This window comes from Aythya marila (genome assembly GCF_965140915.1).
Source record: "Aythya marila genome assembly, chromosome: 13".
In the NCBI taxonomy this organism is placed as follows: domain Eukaryota; kingdom Metazoa; phylum Chordata; class Aves; order Anseriformes; family Anatidae; genus Aythya; species Aythya marila.
The window spans coordinates 16,498,582-16,516,114 of NC_139054.1; the positions used below are offsets into that span (position 1 = coordinate 16,498,582).

At 41.7% G+C, this 17,533-nt stretch overlaps 1 protein-coding gene across 2 annotated transcripts in view; it reads left to right on the forward strand.

The window, feature by feature from the left end:
• The window catches only part of LOC309883053 (ubiquitin carboxyl-terminal hydrolase 12-like), a 29,868-nt gene that overhangs the window by 2,043 nt on the left and 10,292 nt on the right, over positions 1-17,533 (forward strand). The window contains exons 2-5 of one of the 2 annotated variants that reach the window (XM_082770732.1): positions 10,100-10,180; positions 14,442-14,515; positions 15,469-15,695; positions 16,873-16,949. In XM_082770732.1, the coding sequence (XP_082626858.1) occupies positions 10,155-10,180; positions 14,442-14,515; positions 15,469-15,695; positions 16,873-16,949 (404 nt within the window). In that variant the 5' untranslated portion in view covers positions 10,100-10,154. Of the gene's footprint in view, positions 1-10,099; positions 10,181-14,301; positions 14,516-15,468; positions 15,696-16,872; positions 16,950-17,533 lie in introns of both variants that reach the window. The other variant, XM_082770731.1, reaches the window with a different exon arrangement.

Here is a 17,533-nt window from a genome sequence, read left to right on the forward strand (position 1 = left end):
TCAGTCAGTACTGTAAGGGCTGATGTCCCTGACTTACCATTTGAGATGCTCCAGTATTCTGCAACCTCTCTTTAAGAATGGAATTCTGTGCCCAACCCCATTAGCAGGCAGCAGTATGTTTGTAACTTGAGTTCGATCCCCCCTCCCTAAAATAACTCCCAGGTTTTTGTAGCGCGGATCACCTCTCCTGTGCCTTCTGATCGTAGCGTGCCCGGTGTGCGAGCACCGTCCCTCTTTCAGCAGTTGCGTAACATTCGTGTGGCAACTACGGCGTTGCGAAGATTGGAGCTCTCAGGAAAATACGTGGTAATTCAGGAGTGATTCATCGCTTGGTAAGGATGCTGACACCATATGGCAGGGCACATCCATAGCCAAGAGCTACCAACTAGAGCTCTGGTTCTCTGCTCTGCCCTTTTGTCTTAATTTTTATTACCTGGCCTCTGTCTTTGTCTTGTACTCCAGGGTTTTTCATTTTCTTTTGTAAGTCACAGCAAAAGTAAGTGGCAGAATGAAACAGAAAGACTATAAACAGAAAGTGTTTAGACTTTTTTTTATCCCCTTACCTTCTGCTTCATGAAAAATGCATAGCTCCTGTTTCAAAAGTATATTTAAACCGGTATGTTTCTAGTTCTGTGGCATATGTGCAGTCATGGACATATGGGAATCCTCTCTTGACTCAGAGAGGAAGGAGGGCTGAATTTCCATGGGTCTGACTGTGTCATCTGATCCAGAATGCGCCTGCTGTGCTGCAGGGCTGTGACAGCCAGCTGTGGAACTGAGCTCACCAGTCAGGGTCTTTGTGGCATTGACAATAACCTTTTTTTCTTTCATTTCTCTGTATAAGCAGATCAGAACGCTAGTATGGAGCAACGTAAGAAGCACAGGGATCTGAGCTTTTCATCTGCAGACTTTGTGAAAAGTCTTCAGTAAGCTATTAACAGAAATATTGGTGTTTCTTGGTAGGCTCATTAGGGACATTTCCCCTAGATTTGTGTTTAATTGTTTGCTAAACCAGCAAGACGTGCCTTATGAAGAACTCAAATCCAGTATACAAATTGGTGGTAGCTCTGCTCTGCTCTGAATCAGTGCAGCGAGGATATAATTATTAACTTCAGCACTGGAGAAGGGATGACTGGTTCATTTGTAAGCAATACATTTCCATTTGCCACCTGAATAATTCACATTATTCAGTTCAAGCAGGGCTTTCATGTCATTGATATACACTGTGTGCCTACCTGCTGCTTCACCTATATTTTTAGAAGTTTCTTTTAGCTTTAACAGAGAAATGGCTTTTATGGCTGGGAAGGGGTCACTGAGGAAGTGGAAAGAAGGGAGGACAGAAGCTGAGCTAGCTCAGCAGACTTCTGTTTCCAGCAGTGCTCTGCTTCTTGATTTGTTAAGTTAAAGGAAAGAAATGCTCATCGTTGTGCTTAATGCACAGCTTGAGAATGCCCTGCTTTATCGTAGGGAAGGAAAAAGCGTGTGTAACCCTTTGCAAAGTAGTTTGTAGGTCACTTTGGTTCTTCTGCTTGTGCTCTAGTTTAAGGCTGGGTGTGTGGGGGGTGGTTACTGATGTGTTCTCCGGATCCTGGACTTGGAGCAGCACGGAGATGGGAGCTCGTGCCTGGCAGGCAGAGGGCCTGCATCGAACAGCCCAACAGGTGGGCAGTGTGCTGCCTTCTTCTGAAGGCTTTTTAGGATTTTGTGCAGGAATCCTGAGCTACTGCACAAGTCTGTCTTTCTGCTGTCCTGGTGTCTGTTGTGATCTCAGGTTGTTTATAAACTTTGAGGTTTAACGCCTTCGCTATCTCTGGGAAAGTGAGAGATCACAACTGTTGTGCCATGGAGCACTGAGAAACCTGGGGGCAGTGCGTGGTTCATTGAAACCAGGTATTAAATACACCAGAGGATGGGTACTGCATGAGCTATTGCAGTTTTAAAAATGAGGTATGAATACTGGGGAAAAGGTATTAAAATAGAGTGAAGGTTGTTGAAGAGATGCTCTGTAGAATCTTGCTGGTTTTGATCTTTAATCAGGATTCAGAAGAGATGCTTTGAAGACAGTGAATGCCTGTGTGTGTAAGCACATCACTTACTGGCTTGCACATTAGAAGGTGCACGGCTTTCAGAATTTGCTCTTACAGATGTCAGTTCAGAAGCTTCCTGGACTTGTTGCCAAAGTAAGGGGCTGCACTGCAGGTCATCGTGTTTTGTTTCTGGTACTTCTCAGCTCCTTTCCTAGTGCATTGTCCACTTAACCTCTCCTGCAGCGCTGTGACTATACACACCTTCAGGCCCACTGGTGGGCCTCGTGTCTGTATTTTGTGCTGTTATCCCGAGGTCCTTGCCCTTCCGCTGGTCTCCTTGTTTCCTCCAGCTGTGATGCATCCGTGCCTGTTTAACCTGTACGTGCACAGTGCCTGAAGTGACAACCTGCTCAGAAATCTGTAAGGTGAAGTTTAGCCTTCTGTCAGCACCCACATCCTTGCTTCTTCCAATACTGTTTGATGTATGAAGATCGTGCTAAAATCTCACTGGAATCTCACAAAAGAGTGGTGCTGGTGAGCACTGGGCTTCGAGTGCACCTGTGGGGCTGTGCGTGTTCCTACAGAGGGCCAGGAGGCCCTCAAATACCTGAGAGCTGTAATGGCAAGGCATCTGCTCCTAAATTGTCACTGAGTCAACGGGGAGAAACCCAAGGTCAGGAGGAACCTCAGGGAGCTGCCTGTGAGCACTTGGGTAAGCTTGGAGTCAGTGGCTAAGAAGGGAGAAATGAATTGCTTACAGGACCGCGTTACAAAGGCACAGAAACTACTGCTTGGAGTCCTGACTTCCTCACCCTAATCGGCATCCTTCCCGTGTGCTCTTTTAACTGGAGCCTGGCTTTGCTGCCTAATTGTAAAGAGCCTGAAATTGTGGAATTTTGCAAGTGCGTATGGCTTGCTGTACCTCAGTAAGTGAGGCACAGATCCCGTGGACCTTGCAGGACCAGCTCCTAATTACATAAACATCTACGTGAAACAATTTACCAAGCACTCAGGTTTAATTTACCTAAAAATACTCTAATTAAAACCGTACTTAAGGCTTGAAACACTTGGTGGTAGTAAATCTGTTTTGAAACACAGCGTTTTGTAATTTCCCGTCGGTCTCCATAACGCTGGTGTGCTCTGTAAGCTTTATTCCCTTTTTACTCCTTCCAGAGCCAGCCTTCCCCGCGTGCACTTTGTGCAGACTCAGAAAATTCTGTAACATTTACAAGCGTGGAGTTTAGGAAGTCTGCAGCAGCCTCGTACCTGCTCCTTTCAAGATTATCAGCTTGTTTGCCTGCATAAGTGTGCGAAGTGCTAGAATCCAAAGTTCAATTTACCGCAATTTGCTGCGCTGAGGACGTGAGCCCTCCTGGCTGCGGGAAAGGGATCATTTCGAAACTGAAGTCATAGCGTGAGGTAGCTGAGCTGACAGCTCTCGTCGTCTGGCTTCAGCACTGCACACAGCCACGGAGTTTCAGAAGAAGGGGAAGTAGCATCGAATTCTGTGTTTAGAAAATCATGGCTCTACGTTTTATCGAGTGTTTCAGAAATACAGCCCCAGGTTTGTTCCCTCCTCTGCTCTCCCACACGGTGATTTTAATAGTCCTGAGACTGGAACTATTCTGACAGCGAACGTGGCAAAGGAGATGCAGGCAGAGCACGAAATGCATTGCTGCACGAGGGTTTATTCCCTGAAACGTTCAGAGTAGTGCTGGCCTGGCCTTGTTCGTTCATCCTATTGCTTTTTGTTTGTTCGCTCATTAAAAATCACTTGTTAGTCATGCAGCTCATTTAATGAGCTTTCGTCGTCTTGAGGGCTGTGCGGTGGTGCCCCTTGGAGCCTTTCTGCCCAACTTGAAAGCCACTTCCTGGCCTTTTTTTCAAATGCCACATCTTTTTCTGCGCTAATTTCTTAAAAAGAAAGGGTCAAATGAGTAATTAGTGGCTTCAGCAAGACTCGTGCACCAGATCTGTTCTGGATACTCAAGTCTCTCATGGCTCCCTTCCTCTTTTTTTGCCTTTCCTGAAGGGAAATGTCCTCTGCAGGCAGGTGCACGCTGTGTGCTCAGAGGGAATCAGCTGGTTCCAATCCAGAGGCTGCGTTCGTGTGGTGCTGAGCCCAAGCTGGCACATCTGAAGGCACGTTTGTTTCAACAGGCTGCTACACCAGCCGTGCTCTGCAGCTTCTGAACGTGCAGCTGTAATGGCATTCTGGGCATAAACTAAGCTGCAAATTATGTCGTTTGCACTGAATGATATTAATTGCAATGGGAAATGGATAAAAGGTTTGCATAAAAAGCATACAACGTCGAAACCAATGTTTTGCACTGAGCTTAAATATACATATGTAGCAAGTAATTTATCTTAGAGAGGCTGTGACTTCAGATTTCCATGGACTGTATGGAGTTGTGCATGGAGAGCTTTAAATTAACTGATTCTCTCCAGCTTGTTGAAAGTAATCTGGTGATGAGATTGGTCTTGGGTATATTTTAGCTAGCAGAGCAGTTGAAGGATCCGTGCAGGCGTAGGAAACTGCAGTTTAAACACCATGCAACATACAGACAGAATTTTTTCAGGAACTCTGAGAGCAGTAAGGTGTGCACTGATGGCTTTAGGAGTTACCCTTCTGAAAATCTGCTAACTCCAAATAAACTGTAAATGAAGCATCTAAAAGGATGGAGCACCCCTAAAGAAGCTCAGCAACGATCTACTTGGATTTCTCGTAGGTTTTGTCAAGTTCATTATGGTAAAAGAAGTAACAAACTGTAAGATCTTGATTGCATTTTTCTGAAAATCTGAGAAGAGCTTCACGGTTCTGTTTACTTTCTTGTATTGTGCTGTAAGCTGCGTCATCTGTGCTAGCGTTTAAAAAACCACTACCTGTAGTTGTTTGGCAAGTGCATTGCCTGCTTAGGTATCTGTAAATTTCTGTGTCCTTCTAAGACAGCAGACAAATCTTTTTTGTCCCTTTGTGTTGAGCTCGTAATGAAGCTACTTAGGAATCCGTTGACAGTCTGCTGTTACATGGCTTTTCCTGTGTAATTTCAAGAACGCTGCATAATGCAGAGCATGTCAGAAATGCTGCTTGCACAGTAGCCGCCTTCAGTGAGTATCTCAACAAGGTTTTTTTTGTGCCTTCACTTTCTCTTCTTCCACCATAGTTTCTTCTTTTTTTCTTACTGTACTTCTCTCTTCCAACCTATTCCATAAGTTTGCCATCTCCGCAATTAGGAAACGGGCCCAGTTCCTAATAGCCAGTGAGTTGTGCTAATGTAAGACATTCCACCCTTCCCTCAAAGCAGATGTGAATCCGGCACCCTCCAAAATGTGCAGGACAGCTGCCTGAGCCCTCCTCGGGTGCTTAGTCCTTGAGAGCAACTCAGCTGGCGACAAGAAATCCCATAAACTGCTCTGCCTCCCCACACCAAACCCACAGGGTGTTGCAGAGGGGGCAGTGGGATCTTCCTGCTCATAGCCCTTTCCCTTCATCCACTTGGTGTGTTTCTTCCTACTTCATTTCACAGCTTCAGTGCCTCTCTGCTCACTGTTTGCCCAAGCAGCAGCGTGACGTTGACCTGATTATTTTTGACAAGAGTTCTGAATAACAGCAAGGATACTGACCCGGGCTTGTGCTAATTCTGATCCTTTTCTTGCAGAAGCTATGGCAGCAGCTGCTTCGTGCTCAGGAGGTCTGCTTGCAAGCTTATCACGATAGTACGGCCCTGCTTTTGTAACCATGCCCACATCTGTACGGTTATCTTCATGGCTGCGAGAAGCAGATACTTGTAAATGGAAGTGTGAATTCTTCAAACTGTGAACGTTGTTAATTCGGGATAAGAAACTTGACTCGTAATGTTGTTTGCTCTATAATAATCCACTTGTTTGCAGCTGAGTTCTGCAGAGGAGCAGGACTTACGTGAATTTAACTCTTTAAAAAGAAAGCAGTGCTCAAAAGGAAGAGAAGTAGGAAGTTGAAGGAGGACCCGTGAGGATGCTGGACATGTGGATTTTGTCAGCTGCTGACCGCGGTGCAGCTCTGTGCTGTGCAGCTGTGTTCAATCATTCCCAGCTGTTCTGCTGCTCATCTGTAACCTCAGAGGAGCTCCTCAGCTCTGGGCCTCATAACTGTTTCTGCCCCAAAGCTACCTGTGTATGGCGGGTAGAAGAGAAGTCTTTTTTTTCTGTGTTTTTTCATTTGCGTGGTGCATTGGGCTGGGTATAAAACTTTAAGGTTGCTCTACCGAACAAAAAAGATCCAGTTTCCGAGTTGGAAGACTTCACAGATCTCTCTTCTGGTTCTGAGGGATTATGCAGTTAAGATTTGAGCTGTGCTGTAAGATCCCTTCCTTCGTGATGCCTTGCCTAGCTAGCTACCTCAGGTAAGGGGTTTTGAAACTAGGCTTTTCACATCCCTTTTGGCTCTACCAAACTCCCCGAAACCTGCCTTAGAGAGGTTTTTGTGCTCTTGGGGTAAATAAGAGTTGTACTCCATCCTGCCTTCCCCGTATGTCACACATATCTGCTGCTGGTGTGCTGTCCTCACCAAGCTGGTATGAAAATTGGGGAAAAACTCGAATATTAACAACTCCCTGTGCTTTGTTTGGTTCTTTAAATCTCAGCATATGAGACTTTTTTTTTTTTTTAAATGGGTATTCCTCATCTTTTCGGATGGAAATCAGTGAGCACAATTATTCCTGGAAAGTTCCCTCTTCTAAGATTCAGTATCCACAAAGTGAAGTGACTGCAGCTATAGGAGAAAACATTTTGTTGTCTGTATGCTGCTGGGGTTTTCTTGGCTGCTGTTGGCAGCATTTATTGTGCTGATAGCTCGGAGGGGCCAGGCAGCTTTCCCTCTCTCTTAGTGCCAAGCTGAGCTCGCTCCTTCTCTAGGCTCAGTCACTTGTGCCAGCGGCGGTGTGAACAGCACAGGGGAGCTCTGGCAAAGTGCAGCCAACCTCTGAGACATCATTTTAAGGCGTGGTAATTTCTAGAAAATTACAAATCCTCATTTCAGGTTGCTGGAACTGCAGTTGTCACCTCTCCCACCACGTTGGAAGTGTTGAATTCGCATCGCTGAGTCTGGTTACAGCAGTAGATCAGTATTACCACGGCAGTTAGACTAGGGGGATGGCTTTTTTGGGGGTGATTGTGTTGACTACAAATTCGTGTTTTCTGTGTTCTCTCCGAACTACTGCCTACAAAAAGTTTTCTCTCTGCCCAAACCAGAGCAGCAGTTCCTTGAGAGCGTTTCACTGGCATCCTAGAAGTCCCAGGGCTGTTCTTTTGGGGTTTTTATAGGATGTGTTGGTCTTGTCCTAGCATTGAGGACTCAATTCTGATCTCATGCATTAAACTCGTGCATTTAACTGCATTTTATTACAGTACTTGCTGAGCTTTTATATGCCAAGAGAACTTGATTGGTGTCTGGTAGTGATTTTTTTGTTGGAGCTCACTCCTGTGCTGCATCGCTGTAATCACTGCAGCTTGCAGTGGCGTAATTTAATCGTGCTATGATAGGCATGTACGTTTTCTAGAGCCTCTCCAGTATGTTATGCATTATTTAATTTGTGAATCGACATCTTCACTATGCTGTCTGAGTAGTTTGTGATTTTGATTCCCCGCACAATTAGCCTGAGCCTTGTTTTGGTTTACATGATTTTGGTGTGCTAATTTTCTATGCCATCTGACAAGAGCCTTCAGAAACTCTGTGACTAAACATTGGGTTAATTTAGTTTCTGCAACTGAGTAACTTTAAATTAGGCATTTAATTTACTACAGAAACCTTAATTTTTCATCTATTCCTAGAGCTAACTTACCAAAGTCACAATTTAGGGCAGTAGGTATTTGGAGGGGGGAGGGGGTGAAGGGCAGAGGTAAAGATAGATTAAAAAATCTTAGGTCTAGTATTTTTTAATCTACTATTTCTTTTCAGGGTGGACACATAGTGGAGGGAGAAAGGAAAAAGTAGTTGGGAGCAGGGAATGGGTGTGGGGAAGCAGGAGAGGAGCTGCCTGAACTGGCAGTGATGCCTCAGAAATGTCCTGTGTAATCGCTGCGTGCACGGAGCCTGCCTTGTAAATCTATCAGCACCCATGTTTTGGTGTGGTTTTTATAGTACCAGAATTTGAGTCTTCCTTGTTTTCTGTCTTTTTTGATGTATGTAATTCCAGTAAATCTGATGTGGGAGATCTGACTACAGCATTGCCCTTCTTCATCTTAAACTGAGTTGTTTCTCAGGTTCTTCTGTCTTTCTTAGTTGTTTTTTTTTTTTTCTTGTTCTTTCTATCTTCTTTCAACCTATATTGTCTTTAATGGTCTAAATACAGTCTCTACTTGCCAGAGGCTTATATTAATAGCAGAATGCTAATGGAAATTTTTGAAATAGCAATTAAAAACCATTGCTAGCTTCAGGGAGAATAGGTGAATTGTGTTTTGCTGGGCTGTAATTTGTGATTGTTGAGTGCTTTTCTGAGGAGTTTGAATTTAAGCCTTAATATGGCTCACCCGTGCAGTAGGCTCCCTGGTTGCAGAAAGCTTCAGGTGGAATGATTTGGGTGTGCAAAACAGAAGTCAAGAATCCAAAGTGCTTGGATGCTGCCCTGGAGGATGGTGAGTCCTTAGGCAGCTCTACAGATGCGTTGGGAAGCAGCTGAGGGCTGGTGGGCGACCATCAGGAAGCATCAGGGGACAGGATGGAGTGGGGTGTGAGGGGAGGCACCAAGTCCCCACTGAGCTCAGCTGTGAGGTGTTGGTGGAGTAAAATAAAAAAAAAAAAGGGGGGGGGGGAATGGGAAGAAATGCATTAACCACTTTGAATTGGAACCAACAAACTTGAAACTTGGATGTTGGTATGCTTTAGTTCTTGTTCTGTGCAATAATTAAAACCCCATGGATATGGAGTGATATTTTGGGGGCCTCTCTATAATGGTGAGTTCTGTCCTCATTATATTGCTGGAGACTCAAGGATATATCCAGAAATACATGGCAAGCTTCAGCTTCCTTAAATTAAAGGTGCCAAAGCACTGCCAAATGAGCTGAGTTTGAGGAATGTCTCATAAAATACAAAATTTTTCTTTCCATTCTTATCTTAATCATGCTCCACGTGTCCATAATACTTATCAGGAGGGAGAGAAGAAAAAATAAATAGTATTTCTGATAGAAAGTGTCAGTGAAGAAGACTTAAAGAAGACTTTAATTCTGTATGTATGATAGAGACAAATAATCAACAGCCACACTTACCTTCAAAAACTGCTGCAGCATTGAAAGATCTAATGAATACTCAGAAGTATACTCTTTGGAGTATACAAAGTATTCAACGCATGTTGAAATATGTTTAGAACAGAATTTGGTGAAAAATACCTGTCTTAGTTACTCAGGCACCTTAAACGTGGCCGTAAGGTAACATCAAAAGTCCTGATGATCACACAGCATCTGACGGATGCAGGTCTAGATCACATAGCAGTGATTTACTATTAGCTGTGAAGTTGTATGTCATGCATTGGAAGTTAAAATTTATGCAGGTCCCTCCCTCCTGCAGCCCCCAGGAGATTCCATGAGGGAATTGTCTTGTTGTTCTTCCATGAAGGTGCAGCCCACATCAGACAGACATTTTTTCTTTCATGCAATTTGTAGCCTGTATGGTTGTTGTCCTCTAGGCTTAAAAATTCTGTGCGTGTGTTACAAGTTTCTTTATTTTTACAGTACATGCTTGGCTAAGTTTAATTTGGCATTTCTACAGGGTGACTAATCGGAAAACTTAAATGAGAACAACTTTCTTGCCGTTAATTTTCAAATAAAATCAAATGCAAAAAAAAACTTCTGTTAGATCAGATGGTGCTCTGCTGTAGTTCTGGCTGATGAAGTAGAATCTTGAAGTGAAAGTGTGGTGCCTTTTATAATAATAAATTAAAGTCGTCGTGTTGGTTTCATTTTCAAGAACATAGGATACACCAGCTGCTAGTTTTAATGGAAGTACCTCCTTCCTAGCTGCTTTGTTTCTGGGGTGGTAGTATCAGTTCTGTTGGATTTTTTGTTACTGTTTTTTTCTCTAACATATTGTTTCTTTGCAGGGCGCCAATGCCTCTGCTTTGGAGAAAGAGATTGGTCCTGAACAGTTCCCTGTGAATGAGCATTACTTCGGCTTGGTCAATGTAAGTGCATGCTCTATGCTTTAAGTGCTATTTTTTTTAATTTGCATCGTAATTTGGAATTTAACAGGCTTCTGTTAGAACTTTATTTTGAGCCCTTCTGATGTAAAGGGGGACTCTGCACAGACACGACAGTCTGCAATGCCTCGTTGTTAACCAAGATATAAATTGTATCTTAAAAACAGAAAAACAAGTATTATAAATATTGATCAGTGAGAGTATTTTTTCTACCTGGTACATTTCTAATTATAAAATCTTAGTACTGAGCTAGAAAGGTCATTACAGTGTGTATGTTGTTTGTATTCTCTCCATCTCGAGAAGAGAGGTTTGATGTTATGCTGATACTGCGGTGTGTGGGATTCCTGAGGTTTTTAAATGTTACTTTTCTAAAGCATCCTGCTCATGTGGGATTTGTGGCAGTTCTTCTAAGCAAGTACATAGCCAGATGAATGATATTTACTTGGCCAGTAATTTTCTCACATGTAGTAACACTGCTCTTTTATTTTTTGACAGCCTTGTGTAACAATGAGTCCTTCTAAAAAGCTTTATCTCTTCTATCAGCTTGTGTACATCTGACCTCATTAGGATCTGCTGAGCAGGAGGACTTTTCTACCTAAATTAACTGTGGAGAGAACTGGTGTTGATCTTGCCAGTGCTTCTGGAGGAGAAGGGCAGCTGTTGGGCCTGTGACATCTTTTACAATGAATGTAGGAAGCTGCTTAATAGCAGGAGGTTCTGTGGCATCGTACCCATGGTGTGAAAATAGTTCTGGCAAAGCTCACTAGAACCCCAAGCGTACTTCTGTTTGCTGCTCATCTATGTACCGCTGGTACATCTCATTGAAAACAGAGACGATCATCTTTAGACGCACAGAGCAAGGTTAGCATAGCTACTAAAGCATTATTTGCTGCAGCTCATCAGAAACTCATTTAGTTGCCTTCTGTGTGGGCCTCTGGCAGTTTATGTTCTCAGACACCAAGACATCTAAACACATTGAGTTATACTCCTTAAGTATGGTGTTAATGGCCGTTCCAGAGCTTCTGAGGTTTGCACCATAATGAGAAAATGGAAGGCATCTCCAATCGTAACATAAATAGCAGAGTGATGAGCAGTGTGAAGAGGGAAAACAGCATTCTAAAAATAACCACAGCTATTATGCCCGCATCCATTCTCTGTTCAGAAGGACAAAATATGACTAATGCTGTTGTGCTCCATTTCTTGCAGTCGGTTTCTTAGGGATGATCGTTCTCACGCTTGTTGTTTTGGAGAGATTTTTTTCCGAAGCTATTTCTAGTTCTTTCATGATGTGAAATTAATTGGAGCGCTTTAAGGAGTGCAGTTTCATGACTTTGGCGCTAGTAAATATGTAGTTGCACTGCAAATAGAACCAGGTGTTGAAACCATGGACAATGAAGGCTTTCCAAAAATTGTTTTGTAGTTTCCTCTGCGGATCAGGGAGCTGAACCAGCTCGCCTGCAGTCGGACAACTGCTAACACTGCTGCAAAGTGTATGGGGGAAGGCTCCAACTCTTCCTTCTGACAGCTGCTACTGAAAGGGATTTTGTGTAATGTTGAAATAAGTGTGAGCAGGATGGAACATTGTTTTAGTTCTAGAATTTCATCTCAGTTTTCATTCTAAAAAGTTTCTTGTCTTAAAATGAGCCTTTGAATTTCCTTTACACTTTAAATACCAGATGTTTGTGGTTATTTTTCCTTTGTATTTTAGGTCACAGTAGACTTCATATGCACAAATGGAGTATCTGATCTTTGCATAGGACTGTAGGACTAGAAATATTCAGCAGCCTGAATATAGAGAGCTGCCATGCCATCTTCTCTTTTGGCTTCCTGTTGAAGATGTATGGGATGGCTACAACCCTCTTGTTTTTTTGGGGCAGAATTTCTAGCAAAACTATGGTTGTGGTTGGAACTGACTACATTGTTCTTCTAAAGGCAGACTGATTTAAGTTAAAATTATAACACTGATATGTAATAGTGTTTATTTTTTGAGAGCTCTCTCTAATACAGAAAAGAGTAGATCAATAATAGAGTTGTTCAGAAGTTTCCCAAGGCACTGAATTGCTTAAAGCTGGAAGAACTTTAATCTAACATTCTAGAAGTCAGAATTTCTTAAATAAAATGCATCACATGGCCTTTCTGTAATGTACTTGGCATGCTGTAAAATACCTAAAACACCAGCAGGTAAGAGTGATTGAATCATAGTCGTAGAATATCCTGAGTTGGAAGGGAGCCACAAAGATCATCGAGTCCAACTCCTGGCTCCACACAGGACCACTCAGAAACCAGACCACGTGTCCAAGAGCGCTGTCCAAATGCTTCTTGAACTCCAGCAGGCTCCATCCTCTGACTGTAGGAAGAGAAGTGTTATGTTGTTGTGTAAAAGTTGTGTTTCAGCTTGCTTTGTTTGCTACTAGTAGGAATATGTTATACAAGATTTTTTTAAACTTGAAGCATGCCATTAAGTGAATTTTTCACCACATAGCTTTGGCTACTGGAAAGCATCTTGTTCTGACTGTCTGCAGTTTCTAAGGCTACTTGGGTAGCATTTGGACTCTTTAACTCTTCCATGGAGTTTGATTCTAATATTTCTTTTACTGTATGGGCAGCATCAAAGCAGTACACATGTAACCAGTTAACTTCATGTTCTTTGACACTCCTGAAATCTCACTAGCTACGTGTTTGTAAACTTTTTGGAGGTAAGGTGCACCATGACCTCCCAGTTTTTTAAGGTTTGTCTACTTTCTTCTCTCTCTTTTTCTGTAATTATTATGGACAAATATATTACTGTTTCCAGATGAGGTATCTAGTCAGGCTTGTGGTAGTTTCCCTGCCTGTTTTGTATTGTATGCAGATTTAGTTAGTGTGATGTTTGTTTGTGTGTTTGATTTAAAAGTCATTCATATGCATGAGTTGGGTTCCATCCTAATTCATGTTTGTTCAGCTTGTATATTTGTTTTCCTCGTGTCAATAACAGTTTTAACTGTTGTTCCATGTTTGCATATGGTATAAATTATTGTTAATGTATGTGTAATGGTGTAGCCTTTTGAGCAGTGTGAATTAAAACTTAATTTTCTGTTTCACTCAGTCAGCAAACTTGCAGTCGTTGTGCTACATTAATTACACTGAATTCTGGTGAACAGTAGTGGCCATAATCTGAGTAGTACATAATAAAATCATCAGTATTCTGCAGTCGGTTTTGTATGCTCGTTTTTTCATTTTAATATTTTGCTCTCAATGCTCTTGGGCTGCAGAATCTGACTGCCAGAATATTTTGGGACTGGCAAACCAAAAATTGTTTCCCTTTTGTGAAATGACAGCACTGTAGAACATAATGGCACAATAAATTGCAAAGAAACAACTCGAAAAAATGCTGTATTTCTTCTAGATGACATGCTAATATCTCAGTTTGTTTCTCCTTGTTAAGCAATGTGGAACACTGCCTATGGAAGCCATTATCGCTGTCCTCCTTTCTCTAAACTGACGCTGCCTTCAGATAGGGCAGATGTAAAACAGCTGCTCCTTGAATTTGCCTGCATCATATACTTTTCATATTTCCTTGTAAACAGGAAATACTTTAGACATACCTTGCTAACCATCTCCAAAAAGTAATCTGCATACGCGACACAGGCAAATCAGAAGCATGAATTCACGCGTTGAGCTCTCGTTGCTGTAACACAGCCGAGATGCGGGGATGCCATCTCTGCCTTTTGGTGTTTACTCTCTGTGCTGCTGTACCATTGGCACCTCTCCTGATGGGTAACACCAGGATCTTCCCTACCAGGCTTAATAATGTGCTGTCTTTTATGATGAGCCCTCAATTGGCTTTTTTCTGTAAGTGCATTCCTGCTTTTTTTTTTTTTTTTTTTTTTCTGGTGCCCAGTATCACTGTGACCGTTTTCTTCATTTTACTGCTACTTCCAGTTGTGATGATGTATGGATGAGTCTTTCAGAACATGCCTACCAGTAGCTCCCCAGTAAATGACCCCTGACAGGCAACTTGTCCATTTTCAGTATGTGACATTCTTTGAGTAACCTCTTTTCTTTTATTACTTTTTAACAGACCTAACACGAAAATGTTTGTTTTCCTTTTGTTCTGTTTTGACCAGTTCGGCAATACCTGCTACTGCAACTCAGTCTTACAGGCACTTTATTTTTGTCGTCCATTTCGGGAAAAAGTTTTGGCATACAAAGTGCAGCCTCGAAAGAAGGAAAGCCTCCTGACATGCCTCTCTGATCTCTTCAACAGTATTGCTACGCAAAAGAAGAAGGTGGGAGTCATCCCACCCAAGAAATTTATTTCCCGATTGAGGAAAGAAAATGGTAAATGAATAAATAAATTCTTTATGTAGATTTAAGCATCGAATACCTAAGCATATAAAAATGGGAGCAGTTTCCTTTTTAAGTGAGTCCAAATTGTCAGGTTGTAGCAGATTTCTGGAATACTTTTGAACTCCACTTTGCGGTATGAATTTTGCCACCTCTAGCATAGGCAGAGATTATATCAGAATTAACTGTGCTGTGTCATAAGAGGATTATCTGGGTATCCTTGGTCTGAGCAAGCACAGAAACAAATACAGAGAGCTTACACAAGCCTCAGTACTCCAGTTACTCCATGTTGGCACTGTGTTCTGTAGAAGTCTGTTGCAAGTCAGCATGCTTCAGGTCACTGCTAGAATTTGTCGTGATTAAACAGACCTCACGGAGTCGGTCAAAGTTAAAGTCTGTAGGGAGCCTTAACCACCCTTATCCTGCTTTCTTACATTTGTGGTACAATAAAGTTGTTATGATGAGAACTGGTGGTTATTTCCCAGGGCTGGTTTGTGAGGAGAGGTTCTGTGTGTTGATTTATCCTCCCTGCTTGAACTTGAAAAGATAAGCTTACTAGTAGGGGATTTTTTGCCCCTTGATGCTGGACTTAATGAGCTAATGGCCCAAGGCAATCCATCTGAGTTTCTTTATTCCTTTTCTTCCCCAAAGGAAAGCAAAACAACAGTAGTTGTTGTTCTTCAGTTCTAGGAAATGCTCAAACTAAATTTATTTCATGTTACTTTTCAGCTTTCTATCTGTTTCATGCAACCAGAGGAATAGGTGAGGGTAACCTAACGTCCTCTGCTAGGACAACAAAGCCCAATTCTTTAAAGACTCTTTACAGTGTAACCCCAAATAATTTGTGGGGTCGTGTAGTAGGGTACTTACTGATTCCTGAAAGCATAGTAGGTTGATATTATGAAGTATCTTTATTTTTTCACTTTTCTTTGTCTCTTCCTTTCCAGAATTGTTTGATAATTATATGCAGCAGGATGCACATGAATTCCTGAACTACCTACTTAACACTATTGCTGACTTACTGCAAGAAGAGAAAAAGCAGGAGAAGCAGAATGGCAAGCTCCAGAATGGCAGCATTGAGAGTGAAGAAGGAGAAAAGACTGATCTGACGTGGGTCCATGAAATCTTCCAAGGAACACTAACCAATGAAACCAGATGTCTTAACTGTGAGGCTGTACGTTTAAAACAAAACAAAATCTTTTAGATTTTTCACAGGTTCTGGATCAATTTCCCTAATACTAAGCACACTTTTTCATTTATTAGGGTAGATGAAATTGCACTCTCTCTATTAAAATATGGAGCATAGCCTATTTTATGACTGTATCACCTCTATGTTCAAACCAATACTCATTAAGGTATGTTTCTCAGAAAAAGCATAGTGTTTTTTCTATTATTCCTACCTGTTTCCATCAAGGCAGTCTGCACCTGGCTGATATGAGCTGCCTTTTTGTCTTCGTGTTATTTCTTGTGTCAGTGATTGATAGTTTGTTATGTTTCTACATGAGAGTTGCTCACTATTTATTTAACTCTGGGATTAACTGAATTTGATGGTTCTTGAACTAAAAGTCTGTGCTTTGTGGTGCCGGTCCATAGCCACTCTATTTGAGAGTAAAAAGAAGTGTCAAAGTCTAGAGTTAGAAGAGCCACACTACCTTCAGACCAGGAATTAGTAGTTAGCAATGTGCCATGTCTGATTTAAAATTTCTAAAAAATGAAAACCCAGATGGGGAGAGAGAAAGAGAGAAGTAATTACAACTGAAATGAGTGCTCTTGGCATTTTAAATCTAAAATTATGGCTATGTGGTGAATAGAAGCTCTAAAAATGGAATTAATAAGATTCTGTCTCAAGAATCTAGAAGCTAAATGTGACTGTTCCACAAATGGAAGGATGGTTTTCCTAACTGCTAAGCCATCCCAGGATTTAATTGAAAACCCAGCTGACTGTTTCTGCATTTCCTATCAGTAGTTGCTGTTGTACTCAGAAATGCAGCAAAAAACTGTATGTGGTCTACAGAGTAGAGCAGAATACAGATAAAGCTTCTCCAACTCTGAGAGGTTAAAAACTTGGTTTTGCCAGTGAAGTAAGCCAATGTGTCTTGAAAGCTCAAGGCTTTTTTTAAAAGAAAAAAGAAAAAAAAAATCCCCTTTGGATTATAGCTGTATATCAGATTATTTCTTCACTTTTAATTTACTTCAAGAAAGAACCTGTGTGTGTGTGTGTATGTATTTTTTTTTCAAATCAAAGTAGTCTGTTTGCATTGAGACCATTACACCCTTCCAGAAGTAGTTAAAAGAAATCTGCAAGATTATAAACTGTTATGAAATATTTTTTCTTATTTTTTTTTTTCAAGGTTAGTAGCAAAGATGAGGACTTTCTGGATCTGTCGGTTGATGTGGAACAAAATACATCAATTACACACTGTCTAAGGTAAATGAAAATAGTTGTGAATGGAAAAAATAACCTGCCCTTGGTTAGAGGGAAGAGCCTTGTTTATTCTTATGTGCAACAGTTGAAGGCTTTGAGCTTATGGTAAAATACGTTCTGTTCAGAGTGCTGTTCATTTCATCTCCACTGGTGTTGCTGCTCATTTCTTAGTGTTTTTTAGTAATCAGTGAGCGTGGTGATTTCTTGCTGGTGTGGAAGATTGGGTTTCACTTTCTTTTATGGGGTTTTTAAGTTGTTACATAATATAGTCAGGTTTTACGAAACTAAACATATTATGTGTGGATACGTAATATATTCCTGTTTAATATTTTTAGTGCACTTCAGTTGCCTGGTCCTGCTGTTTGAGGCGGGTGTTCTTGTTGCTGATAGAAATTTGGTCCACGTAGCTGGCTGCCAAATCCGAGGCTTATCAGCTGCTAGGATACTACAAGTTGTGTATAGCAGCTAGCTTTTTAGAAGCTGATAACGGATATATAATTGCTAGGAACCGAAAGATAATCCACTTTCCCTAGTCAGTGGCTAATGGCCACAGTTTGATGTTTAATGCCTGCCACATGGAGTGGCTG